A 13,602-nucleotide genomic window follows, 5' to 3' on the forward strand; every position below is an offset into this window, starting at 1 on the left:
TTTATTTTTAACAACTCCAGTTTTTACATAGTATTTTTTAATAGTTACTGTTGTAAAGGCATGTTTTAAAATGTACTGTATAACTATGTTTAATATCTGACAATAAACGTGTGATTTTTACACTGAAAGCTTGCCAAATTAGTTCTTGTTCGACTGAGCATTTTGCTCGTATTCTAATAAAATGTCAGAAATTTATGATCATTATAGCCTTGCTAAAACATTAAATCTAATGTTGGCGCGCCACTTTTGCCCAGTACATTACTGTATGTTCCATATTTTAATCAATAATTATTCCAAAACAATTCAACATTCAGTTTCTGTCTAAATATATGTCCTACAAACACAGAGAAGCCACAACATTGTGAGCACTTGCACAATACAATATCAAATACAAGAGCTCCATCAAATATTCGATCTTTACGAATTTGTCAGAAACATTAGAAAAAAATAGTACGAGAAAGTAAAAAATATTAGGGACACTTCTCAATATGCTGTAGTACAGCTGTAAAGCACTGCAAAGTATAACCGCAATAAACATATTGCTAGGTCTGTGCTTCTAAACTCTGAGCATGATTATTTTTTAAACACGGAATATTTGATGCAGCTCTTATTTTATAGATCTCATATCATTATGTTGTGCAAGTGATGCAAATGTGCAAATTGATGGTTGTAAATGGGTTTAATGATGTTCCTCTGAGCTATAACAGATTCTACTGGTTTTGATATTGTGTTTAGTCCGAGCTTGGTGAAACTATTTTGGGATAAAGCAGCGGGCATCGATCCAGTTTTGCTGACTGTCAGTCACAAGTCAAACACTTCTGCAGTTCGATTTGTGATTGGGTTATAGGGGCGGAGGTGAGTGTGTGCGCAAGTGAAACGTCTACTTATACGACAAACTTCAGCTGCTAAAATTTGGTGGAATTACAAGTAGTTTACATTTTTGGGGTGTGTTTATGGTCGACAGTACTCTGTTTGGCTTCTCAATTAAATAAACACTAGAAGACAATAAATATCATACACACTGTACAGTATTTGCCATGAAAATAAGAATAGTATTGGAACCCTTTTTTTTTGTTTCTTTTTTTGCCACGCTACCGAAAAATGCGAATAGGTAAATTTGCGAATGATGAATCGCGATTTTGCAGTTCCGCCGTAAATGGCCTTTGATAAAACAATACATCCATAGTGGCTGAAAACCTTTGTGCAGTACTTCATGCTCCATATTTGAATCAATATTCATTTCTTAATTAATTCAACTATCAGTTCCTGTAGTTAAAATGACAAATTGTCCTATCTACAGTAGACGTGTCCGTGTCGTGTCTATTTTCCACTGCAAATTCACTTCATAGAAACATGATTGCATTGCCATATTTTGTGTCACCAAGTCACAAAAGGCCTTGATTGACTTGAGCAGGATTTTCCATGGCTTTCCATTTGTCTTAAAAATAATTGCTTTTATTCATAAAGCTTTAATTTCTATGCATCATTTACATTCTGCAGTTTACAGAAGCTGTTTGTGGTGCATGTTGTGTTCTGCTCCAGCAACCAAGCAAATTATTAAAGCCTTGCATCTGCTGTTAAAAAAGAAATATGCACTTCTGATCTATAAATTTTATTCATGTGCTTCAGCTGTGTCACCTCACTATGGATTTACAATACTGTCCATCCATCCTAGCTGACAATATACAGCGGCAACAAAGTTAAAAGATTACATCTCCACTTGCTGGTTGATTAAATAGCTTACAAATTCTTTTGGCTGACAGCAGTAAAAATAAATGCGGCAATTTCTGATACGCTTACAACCAAAGTAATCCGGAATGCGCAGCTCCCATAGCTTGTTTAAATTTGTGATACATTTCTTCTCAGTTATTGCCTGCATGTAATCGCACCTGCTCCTTGTTCGTCAATGCGCCGCCCTGCCTGAGAGGTGCTGCTGTGAGATGATGTTTAATAGCTTCCAAGCACTCTGTGAAACTGCTCCAAAAAAAGAGCCTAATACACTCTGACAGAAGGAAAACACCTGATGGCTCCGCACGCTGCTCCTAAACACAGATTCCTACAGTTACACACGCGCACACACGCTCCCACACGAAGATTTTCCACTTTTTTTTTCCAGACCAATACTAGTATGAGTGCTCAATCTTAAGCATCATCGATACCAATACCAAGCACTGATACTACTAGTAACCTACTTTTGATACATAAAATTTATACAAAAAAACAACAACAACCTGGCAGATGATTTCAATGAAAGACCGATACATACCAAATTCACAATAGTACTGTGGTATTTTCCTTGAAATTGAATTAATTGCAATTTTCTGTAATCATTTTTGTTTTTCCGAAACATATACTGACAGAATTTGCATCTTAAAGGGTATCTGATCTTGTCAGATGTGTCTGCCTTTAGTTCCCGAGTTGTAAAATGGCAAAAAAAAGGGCGGCTGATACTGGCAAGCTTATAATAAGGTTTGTAGGGGAACCAATACCGATACTTGGTATAGAATAGCCTTATTAGACCATTTATGATTCCAACATCTTCTAACGAGCAGATTAACACCTGTTTACAATAGATATTCCTGCAAGCCCCTGGCCAATAGTTTTCAGATTGGATTTGGGTTCGACTTTCCACCCTGTGTCTGCGCCATCATGTGCGTATTGTGTATGTGAGAATGGAATGTGCAGTTTCATTTTTCAGCCACACGTGGCAGCAGCGATTAGAAATTCAAATTCCAGCATTCAACAGATTTAAAGAAACCTATACGCCCCAATATAGCATTCCTTGCATGAAATTAATGGAAATGTTCTATTCTTGTAATTTCTCGTTCCTGGGTTTCGGGTTGCTTAGTGATCTCAGATCAAGGGCAGATGTCTGAGTTGTTTTGTGTACAGGCCCATTCAGGGTCACCACAGACAGCAGCTTTTATATTGAGCTTGAGAAAGGGAATTGTGCGTGTTATCAAATATTTTCCGAGAGCGAATGTGCATATTTGCACTATTATTTATTTATTTATTTTTTTAATAGGACTTGACCGACGTGTGAAAGAGCATCTGTGAATTGCCTGTTAAAGGAATCATAAATGCATTCCTGCTGTGGCTTCATGACAAAAAGCCAGCCAGAACTTGAATTTGGTCGATATTATTGATTTGGGCGCATACTTCAAATTGGATATACTTTAGCACATTGCATGTCCAAGGCTGCAATCTTATAATGCCATTAATAGAGGCTACTGCAATTATAGTTCAAATTACTGTAATCCTTGATGCTGAACACACACACACAGATAAATACACACCTGTGCGGTTGACTTAAAAAGAATCTAAGGTTAAGTAATATGAAGCACATTCACTTGTGTTCCTGTCAGATATGATTAGATGAGGTCCGTATGGTTGCATTGATTGCTGATCAATAGCTGAGTGCAGTCATGCTGCTCAGTTCGTGTAGCTGCTCTTTAACTGTGTGGTTTTGTGTACATCATTTTCATGAGTGACTGAGGTTGCAGCCCAGGATGATGTAAGCCTGTGTTAATTCAGTGCGGACAGTGAAGGCTTTGTTCCGTGCCCTTTGGTGCGGCACAGGCCTCGCTTATGTGACCCCTACCATTGTCGCACCATGTGAATTTGAGGCTTTGTTTTGCTGCTACAGTTGAATCAAAGAATGCTGCTGGGGAGGAAAAAAAATGCGTTCAATTTGAATACTTTCCCCTTTAAACTGAGTTTGCATTTTTGCATCATTAAGTTGTTTATTTTTCTCAGTACTCCTGTGCCTTAACTCTTTTACTTTAATCTTTCTTTTTATTTTTTTTTGGGGGGTTATTTGAGAAATGCAAAAGAGAGGCTAAGTAGGATAGGTCAGACTTTGATGTTTGTGCTGCCTTGGTATTGTGTGTCAGTACAACATAAGATCAAGACAAAGATTTCCATTTTACCCTTTAGTCGAGGTGGTATGTTTGTTGAGTAAGGTTTTGTGGTCACACTTAATCAGCAGTTTCAGTCTCCAGTGTTAATGTAAAACCACATGTATACTTAATACATGATGAGAAAGGTTATAACCTACTTTGCTCCATTTACTGACCTATTTGAAGTGCATCACTGGTATTATGCAGCAGACATTTAAATGACTGCTAATGAGTTGATCCTTCTGACGTCAACCATAGAAGCTAAAAGATTCCATAACGATCTATATAGTTTTTGCATTTTCTTTGTAGGCTACTTGTGAATGCTTTCTTTGTTTTGCTCAAATTTGAATGCACTTAATGTTCCCTTTGTTCTCTCTTTAGGTCTGAGCTGCAACAAGCCGAGATTTCATCTGATCAGCATGAATCCACATCCTGTTTTAAACTGAATAAGTACAAGCAAGCCAGCACACAGTTCACTGCAGACCTTTCAAACACCCCTGACCACGAGTCTGTAACTTTAGCCAGACACTGAAAGGACAGATTCATTAGGCCGCCCACCCGCCCAATTAGGAGCCAGATGGCGCTTCTGGCCAATCAAATCATGGATGCAAGAATTCTCAGCAGCATGAATGGGAGAGTTGAGCTTTCGCAGTTCTTGAGGGTTACAAATCAAAGTATTGTTTCCCAGGTAAACTCTGTTCAGGATGACAATCGCAAGAACAGAAAGTATCCCTGTCCGTTGTGCGGGAAGCGTTTCCGCTTCAACAGCATCCTTTCGCTTCATATGCGCACGCACACCGGCGAAAAGCCCTTCAAGTGTCCCTACTGCGACCACCGGGCTGCACAGAAGGGCAACCTGAAGATACACCTGCGTACCCACAAGCAAGGCATTCTGGGTAAAGGCCGCGGACGCATTCGGGAGGAGAACAGGCTGCTTCATGAACTCGAGGAAAGGGCCATACTGCGAGACAGGCACATGCGAGCCGCTCATGTCGGCCCGCAGCAAACCTCTGTCATAACCCAACTTCAACAACCACAACAGGCCCAGACTACAAACCAGTTCCTCAACAGCCAACCCATAGCATCCACCACGTCCCCTAAAGCCACCACAATCCCCGATGAGACCACCCAGCCGCCCCCTGTTGGGTTTCGCTGCTCATTCTGCAAGGGCAAGTTCAGAAAGCAGCAGGAGCTTGAGCGTCACATCCGTATCCTGCACAAACCCTACAAGTGCACCTTGTGTGAATTTGCTGCCGCGCAAGAGGAGGAGCTTATTGGTCATGTTGAGACGACGCACATTACCAATGATTCAGGACCAGGACATAAGCCCACGGTGGGGGTTAATGACAAGGGGAAGCCCGGTGGTGAATTTCCTTGTGATGTGTGCGGGCAAACTTTTAGCCAGGCCTGGTTCCTCAAAGGTCACATGAGGAAACACAAGGACTCTTTTGAGCACTGCTGTCAGATTTGTGGCCGTCGCTTCAAAGAACCCTGGTTTCTCAAGAACCACATGAAAGTCCACCTGAATAAGCTGGCCTCAAAAGCTCATCTCCCCCCTCAGCATGACAACTCTGTTAACATGAATCATTTGACAGAAAATTACCAGAGCAACCTCTACTCGCAGTACATCTCCCGCATTCACAACAGGTTCCTCACAGCTGAGAGAGCTGACCAGACAGATTATAGCCAGTTACTCTCCGCAGCGGGTGTTGACATCAAAGTTAGCGAGATGTTAGGTCGCGGGGTTTCCTCAAGTCTCGGCCCACTCACTGATACTAAGAGTTCCTCTTTGTTGGGCCTGAATCACCTTCACCCTCCCCTGAGCGCCACCAATCTGGACTATCTGCAGAAGGTCATCGCCAGCAGAGATGCCGTTAGCTACTCGGGCTGGCAGATCATGACACCCCCGCAGCACATCTTCAACCCAAAGGATCAGCAGAGCTCTTCTTTCCTGTCTGAGCGGCGCCTCCCTGCGGATGACGGCAAAGTGGGCCTCGCTGATCAAGATGGCAACACGAGCAGCCGGCCCAGCAGCAAAGGCAGCCTGAGTCATCACGGGCCAGCTGAGGTCGCAGCAGAAACCGGAAGCGCCCTTGAACACCGACCACAGTCTTCGTCTCCTGCTTCAGCCATAGGTAACATCGTGTAGGCGAGACCATGTGACTAATAATATGGTTTGTTGGAATGGAGAAGTTGATGAAAAGGCTACTCTCGCTGTTCATTTTGTTCACTAGTAAAACCTATACCAATGTCTTGAATTTGGAATTAAAAATAAAAAAAAATCACCTTTTATTTTTTTCAAGAACAAAGTTTGAATGTGCATATAGGAAACTGGTGGAGTTAAGCAGGTTCAGAACCACTGAAATAGATTCATCACCAAAGACTTTAATAATAACTATAATACATGCATAGTGTCTAACAGAAATCATATTTGCTTTATTGAGCAAAATAAAAACAACTTACTGTTGACGCATTTTATTGATAAAACTTTTAGTACACAATAAAATCTGTAGAGTAAATTTGATTCTATTTATAGTGGGACCAAATAGACTCAGTTTTAGAGTAATATTTACACTTGGGAGAGAGTAAAATAAAGAATGGGAAAAAATAAAAAGTAAAAGTGACTCAAGGGTAGAGGAATGAACTCACGACCTTCAGTACAGGAGAAAGTCGATTTACTCCCTGAGCTATGCAGCTCCTGCTTTCTGTTAATATATCGCTCGTGTAAACTTCAGCTGATTCCATGATTGCATAGGATCTTAACTCCAAGAGACCAAAAACGATGTCTTTGGTCTCTTGGAGATAAGCAAACATTAGGAGGGGCATAGCTAAGGGGGTAGTGTGGCAGTCTCCCAAGCTGAAGGTCCTGAGTTCGTTCCTCAATCCTTGAAAAACTTTTTCCTTTTTCCAATTTTTCATTTTACTCTCTTCCTAGTGTAAATATTAGCCTACTCTAAGACTTAGTCTACTCGGTCCTTCTCTAAATAGAGTCAAATGTACTCTAGATAGAGTCAAATTTATTCTACAGAGTTTACTGTGTAGCTATGTTTTGTATGGTAAAAGTTTGATGAAACGTCATGAATGAAATGATTACATTTGATTGGCGAACACAGCCGAGCAAAAAGTTCAGAGACATGCCATAAAATACAAACCAAACAAGTTAATAAACAAAACAAAAACGATTGTGCAACTAATCAATTCAGAGCTACAAATAAAAGTCGTGAATGGAATACAGCTCAATGTAATACAACAAATGTATAAATTCTTCTTAACATGAATAATCACATAAAGGTAAAAAAAAGTATGTTGCATTGAAACGACTCTGGCAATTATATTTATTTTACAAGTTACTTGAGTTGAGTAAATGTAATGTAATGGATTGCTATTTATATTGCGTTTTTTAGCTACAGTGCCAAAAGCGCTTCACAATGCCTCATATTCACCCATTCGCAGACTAGTTGGCTGCAGACACGCAGGGCTCTGCCAGGTCCACTGGGAGCAAATCAGGGTTCAGTGTCTTGCTCAAGGACACTTTGACATGGTCACCAAAGGCGAGGCTCAAACCCACAACCTCACCTCTGGCAGTGAGGGGCAAGTTACCTTGTAATAAATAATCCATTTAAAAAGTATTCATTTAAAAATACTATAAATAATATGTACTGTATTATTATTATTCTTATTTTATTTTATTTTTGTAAATATTCCAGAATATTTCTGTATTTATTGTGGCAAAAACAGCATCCGCACTGCCACTTACTTAGTCCACGTCCGGGGTTGGACTTTCACCATACTAAGATACTTATGAACTGTAAAGTAATGGTTGGTGATAATTCACTGTAATACAAATATAAATTGAGTAAGATAATTGTCATCCAAGTTTAAGTTGGTTAACTTAAATTATAAGACAGTATAAACATATAAACACTCTGTTCAAGGTCATAAGTGTGACGGTATCCACCCTAGCTGACAGAGAAGACAAACGGTGTATAATTCAGGACCCCCCCCCCAAAAAAAAATTCTGCCTTGATAATAATACCTATTTTTTAAAGATGCTATTATTATTGCAGTGGTTGATGAAGTGCACTAGAACATGATGGTCTTTATTTTTTGGTGATCCCTTTTTAACTACAAAATGGGGACATTAGAAACAAGTGTCAGTATGATGGCAATGCAGTGAGCAAGCTACAACCACAATCATTAAAATGAATACCTCTCCGACCCTGCCAATCAAAACTGAGCGATTTCATCTCTGAAAAGGACGTCTGTGTATCCAGCACTCATTGAGGACCACAATGTTGATTCGTGAGCTTAATTGGAAAGAAATTTGACATTGAGTGCATTGATTTTTTTTTTTTAATTTGCATTTTACAATAACTCCAAATATTAAAAAAACATGCAGATAAAAGAACAGAGATAAATAACATGCAATAAATGTCCAGGGCAGATTTAAAGTGCAGATGTTTATGTGGTACACGTCTTGCTTGTAGCCCTTACATCGTATTTTAATGTCTCTGGTAAGTCCCCTAACTTCATGGAACATGAAGTACTGAATCACTTGAGCATGCCTTAAATATTTTGTCTTCTGTCTTTGCCTTCTCTTTAGTGGGTTGAAAGGAAATTGTCAAATGACTGCATTTGATACATTTCAATATATGTATTCATCCTTCAATACATAGCAGCAGTGTGACAGGTATGGTTTTGTCTTTCTTCCCTCTTAAGAGAAGGTGGATGTGGAATGCAGGGTCAGCAAGAGCACCGTAGATTTCATTTCACTGTCACGCACAAGGACTTTTTTAAAAAGATAATGGCATCATAGGCATTGTAGGGATAATTAGTACCCTCTATTTTATATCTGTCACATCCTCAACCAATTGCCTCCGGGGGCACAAGATGTTCATGCATGCCATCTGGTGTTTTTAATGATTTGATATATACCACCCAGTGATTTTTATGATTTGATCTACCACCTGGTATTTTTATTGATAGTCTTCTGTTCCACCTGGTGGTTTGGATGATTTGGCTCTCTGGGTAAATGCCATTCTTGTCATGGCATCCTGCTAACATGCTATCATGGGCCTAAATTACTGCCATAACAGTTAAGAGAAGAGAGGACAGTAAAGCAATATTGTGTTGTTTTCCCATCAGTTTGTCACAATGGGTGTCATCTACTACTAAATAAAGTCCATCCAAGTCTGGTGTGCTCTTGCGGCCCGTGTAGCAGAGATAAATGGATCAGGCTTAATCTCATTAGATGTTTTGTTTACACATTGTGCACATATATACTGCTATCTGCATATTTTACATGCAATTGCAGGCATGTGCCGGCTGAATCCACTTGTAGTTGCGCTTTAAGTAACATGTTTAAGCACTGTTGTTTTCACTTCTCCCCTATCTCCAAGACCATATGCTGTCATTTGCAGGAAACCTTTATGATCGCTGGCTAGCTGAGGATTTGAGCGCACACAGTGCAGGGATGGCACATTCAGCATCAGACTCTAATTTCAGTCAATATTAAGCATGGAAACTAATTCATTGTAAAGGTCAGGCGTCATTGCTTTAGTCAATGATGAATCCGGCGGGCTCTCTCTCTCTCTCTCTCTCTCTGTCCCCCCCCACCCCACCCCTTTCCTCTCTGTTCTTAGTCCTGTGTAATGGTAGACTCACTCTGGGGGCTTAGCACCGCATTGTTTAGCTCTGACAATATATCCCTGAGACCTCTGCAGCTGCTCCCCGCGCTCACAATGACAGATTAATTAACACAATCACACACTGCTGGCCCGGGCTCAACACTCAGGTCTGCTACAGGACAGATAGGTAAATCCTACACATATGGCCAACACGCACCACTTGATGAGGCTTTAATAACAGGGGGATAAGTTTTTCGGAGATGGTGGGGGGGTGGGGGGTTGCTGTTACTGATCAAGTCTGCTTTTTTGGATGGTTGGACGTCAAGCAAGAGGAGGAGGGAGGAAGTGAGAAAGTGTTTTCTAATTCAGGAGAGCGGAGATGCTGAGAAAGAATTACCAGTGCCAGATGTTCAGCTTGAGGAACATTGATTAGTCCAGAATTACTGGCTGCATTATTCATACTATAGCCTATGGTGGTCATGATGTTATTGATGTTCTCAATATGGAAGGCAAATATAGTACAGTCACGGCTGTCAGGGTGAGAGACGGCTTCTTTGTTTGATATGTTCAGATACTGCTCGGGATTTAGATTCCAAGCGACAAATAGCATCTTAAATTAGAAATCACAGTCTGCTTTCAATAGGAGGCAAATTGCTTCGCTCAATATCTGATCAGGGCAGATTTGAGAATGCACATAGGAGGAACGAGTCCGTTTAGGATGATAAACTAATGAAGGATGCATGCTTTAGGCTTGTGACCTACATTAGTCCAGCTTAGAGGAAAGCATATCCCAAACAATCCTAAAATGCTCTGACACGTAATAATTAAGTAGTCCATTCAGTACTTTTAACCTCAAGGTCAGTGAGCAGACACTATGTTGATGATGTCCTCTTGCATGATCTCTCCTTAATACTTAAGTGTTCTTTTAAACTGTTACAATCAAGACAGCCAGAACTAATAATTGCCTGTACAAACCCAACAATTTGACCGGTGTTCACGTCTGTCAAAGCATGCTGCTATGCAAAATATCACTTTTCCTTTCGCTGCTCCTATTACCGGAGTCTCTTCTTTGTGATGGATGGCAGGAAAAGGTTAACGGTTACCCTTTACAGAACAGTAAACAAAATAGTTTAGAGTTACAGAGGAATGAATGTGCAAGGGACCATAAATTACTATCACTATGAATAATTGATGATTCATTAACAAAGTGAATAAAATAACAGTCATGTCCAAATGAAGCTTTTTAGGATTCTATCATTTGCTACATACAGTACAAACTCTAATTTTGAATATAATGCGTGTTACACGTTCAATGTTCCCCAAATCGCTTTTCCTTTTCACGACACTCGGTACGCATTTGAGAACTAAAGACACTAATTGTTAACGCTTTGTAGGTGGAATTCTTTCCAATTCTTGCTTGATGTACAACTTCAGTGCATGGCTCAATAGTCTGTGGTCACTGTGTCGTATTATGTGCTTCATAATACGACATACATTTGCAATTGGAGACAGGTCTGGACTGTTGGCAGGCCAGTCAAGTACTCACATTCTTTTATGCTGGTTTAACATGTGCAGAATGTGTTTTTTGTCTTGTTGAAATAAATAGAGATGTCCCTAAAAATGATGTTACTTGGATAGCAGCATATATTGCTCCAAAATCTACTTTTAAGCATTATTTATGTTTTCACAGATGTGCTAGTTATCCATGCCTTCGGCACTAAGACACCGCTATGCAATCACAGATGCCAGCTTGTGAACTTTCCAGATAGACCTTTTACCCTTTGGCCTAAAGGACAACGACGTCCATGATTTCCAAAAACAATTTTAATTGTGTACTCGTCAGACCGCAGCACACCTTTACACTTTGCGTCAGTCTATCACAGATTAGCTTGGACCCAGCGAAGCCGGCAGTGTTTTTCTGTGTTGTTGGTTTGTGGCTTTCACCTTGAATGGTAGTTTTAACTTGCATTTTTTTCCCATCACTGGTAGTCTTCTGTGGCACATTAAAAAAAGAAAAAGAGAAACATACTTAAGAGTTAATCTTCCGATGCTCTGAAGTTGTGTTTGTTTTTCCTAAAACTTCGATTTAATTCCCTTTTGTAGTACTTAAGGTTCAGGGACATTTGATTCCAGTATGCTTCAAATTTCAGGCTTAGAGAGAACACACTACAACTTTGCCAGACTCAAAATAAACGGTTTTGCATCACAGTTTGCAAGACATTTGCATTTTGCACCTCATTAATACACACTGAATAGCAAAATTGAGAATTAAACATCCCAAATAGCTTCACCGGACTGTGTCACGCACGTCACCCATCGTGGGTAGTCGGAGGTTGAGGCGCAACTCGGTGCTACTACTGCCTATGCTGCACCAGCTAGCTAGCAGCAAGCTTCGTTTGGCTCCTGCTGCGGCTAAACATATTGCCGAGTCGGTAATCATTGCCTCTGTGACAGCAAATAAGATACAAGTATTGTTCTGACGAAGGGAAAAGCCATGCTAATTGCTAAGCTACCGTAAGATTGAGACAGATAGCGTATTTAACACTGAAATTAAGAATTAAAAACTGTTGATTATATACAGATAAGAAACACAATTGTACATTTGTTGGGGTTAGGGTTATTTAGGTCCCAAGATTAACATAGAAAACACAAACACACACACACGCACACACTAAATGTAATAGTTGCCCCTCAAATGAAGTCATTGATATGCACAACTGCTCCACAAATCTGTGAATTAATCATTGCTACCGCTGTATATTAATCATCCTTGATTATGCCTTACTTGAACGTCATTATCAACAATAACCATTCCAACATTACTGATTCAACATTATTGACTGATGACGTCAATTTTGGTTTCATATTCCTCGACCTCTTAGTGAGTGGCTACAATAGAATTACTTTCACATTTACAGTAATGTGATTAAAATATTTTTCATGTGAGTCCAACTGCCAGCCTGTTTATTTTCTAGGAAATACAGTAATTGTTATGTTCTGGAGTTGGATCCCAAAAGTGCAGACACAAGTAAGAGTTTAACACTTTATTCACATAACATCGAGAGGCGTGGAACTAACTTGACTTGCCCAGAAACAACGAGAAGGCATCGAGGAAAAGAGGAGCAGATGGCCAGCTGGACAGAGGAATAATCCGACAAAACACACACTTCTCGGTTAGGCTTATATAGACAGTGAATCGATCAGATTGGCTGTGGCTATAGACATGTGGGTAACAGGACTGGCATGGAATTATCTGATTGGCTGTTGACCAGATAAAGAGATTAAAGATTCTTTACATCACATAGCTCCTGACATCACATAGCTTAAGACCAGTTGAAACTAGATGCCGGTTACATCAGTTCAAAACAGACACTTGACCTCACGGTGATGACCCAAACATAACCCTTGCATGACCCTAACTTAACCCAGTCATGACAGTAATTGTGTTCAGTGGTGTAGTATAAGAAATCCTCTCTTACCGTATATAAAACCGTTGGGTTATTAGGAAATTCTTCCTCATTGATGAATGAATGAGGTCCTTCCTGATTTATTCCGCTCTGCTGCAACAATGTGCGTATGCATTTTTGATCAGATTTGAAAGGTGTTACTCTTTTTAATAAATGTCAGTCAGACCGGTTTAAGCAGCCAGATTACCTGTTGGCTTTCTGCACCTCCGTTGCACTTCTGTCATTTAATCCTCTTTTTAATTACTATTGCAGATATGAGACTCAAATTAAGCTCAAAATGCTTGTTTTCCTAGCATGCAGATAAAAAGATTTACCCAGGGAGTTTTGAACACCTGCCCTGAAATATTGTTTCCACTGTACCCTGAATGCCATGTGGCTTAATTGACTTGGAAACGTCCCAAATGCGTCATTGACTATGTGGTCTAATTAATATTAATAATATATGCTATTATAAACATCAAAGAACATCTGGCGCCCCTGTTTTTCTCACCAGTCTGGCGTGCGACTCTCACTCTGTTTCATCTTAAACCAAACCAGCCGCCATGAATAACTGTTTTGCATCTCAGGTGCTTGATTGCACATATAGAAAAAGCCACACTATATACAGTT

The 13,602-nt window shown here is 40.0% G+C and overlaps 1 protein-coding gene across 2 annotated transcripts in view; it reads left to right on the top strand.

Moving 5' to 3' along the window:
- Positions 1-13,602, top strand: part of LOC144016024 (zinc finger protein 536-like) — a 38,155-nt gene that overhangs the window by 7,308 nt on the left and 17,245 nt on the right. For both annotated transcript variants that reach the window (XM_077516639.1, XM_077516640.1), the window contains exon 2: positions 4,281-6,034. In XM_077516639.1, the coding sequence (XP_077372765.1) occupies positions 4,477-6,034 (1,558 nt within the window). In that variant the 5' untranslated portion in view covers positions 4,281-4,476. The remainder of the gene's footprint in view (positions 1-4,280; positions 6,035-13,602) is intronic.

Source organism: Festucalex cinctus, chromosome 3 (genome assembly GCF_051991245.1).
Source record: "Festucalex cinctus isolate MCC-2025b chromosome 3, RoL_Fcin_1.0, whole genome shotgun sequence".
NCBI lineage: Eukaryota > Metazoa > Chordata > Actinopteri > Syngnathiformes > Syngnathidae > Festucalex > Festucalex cinctus.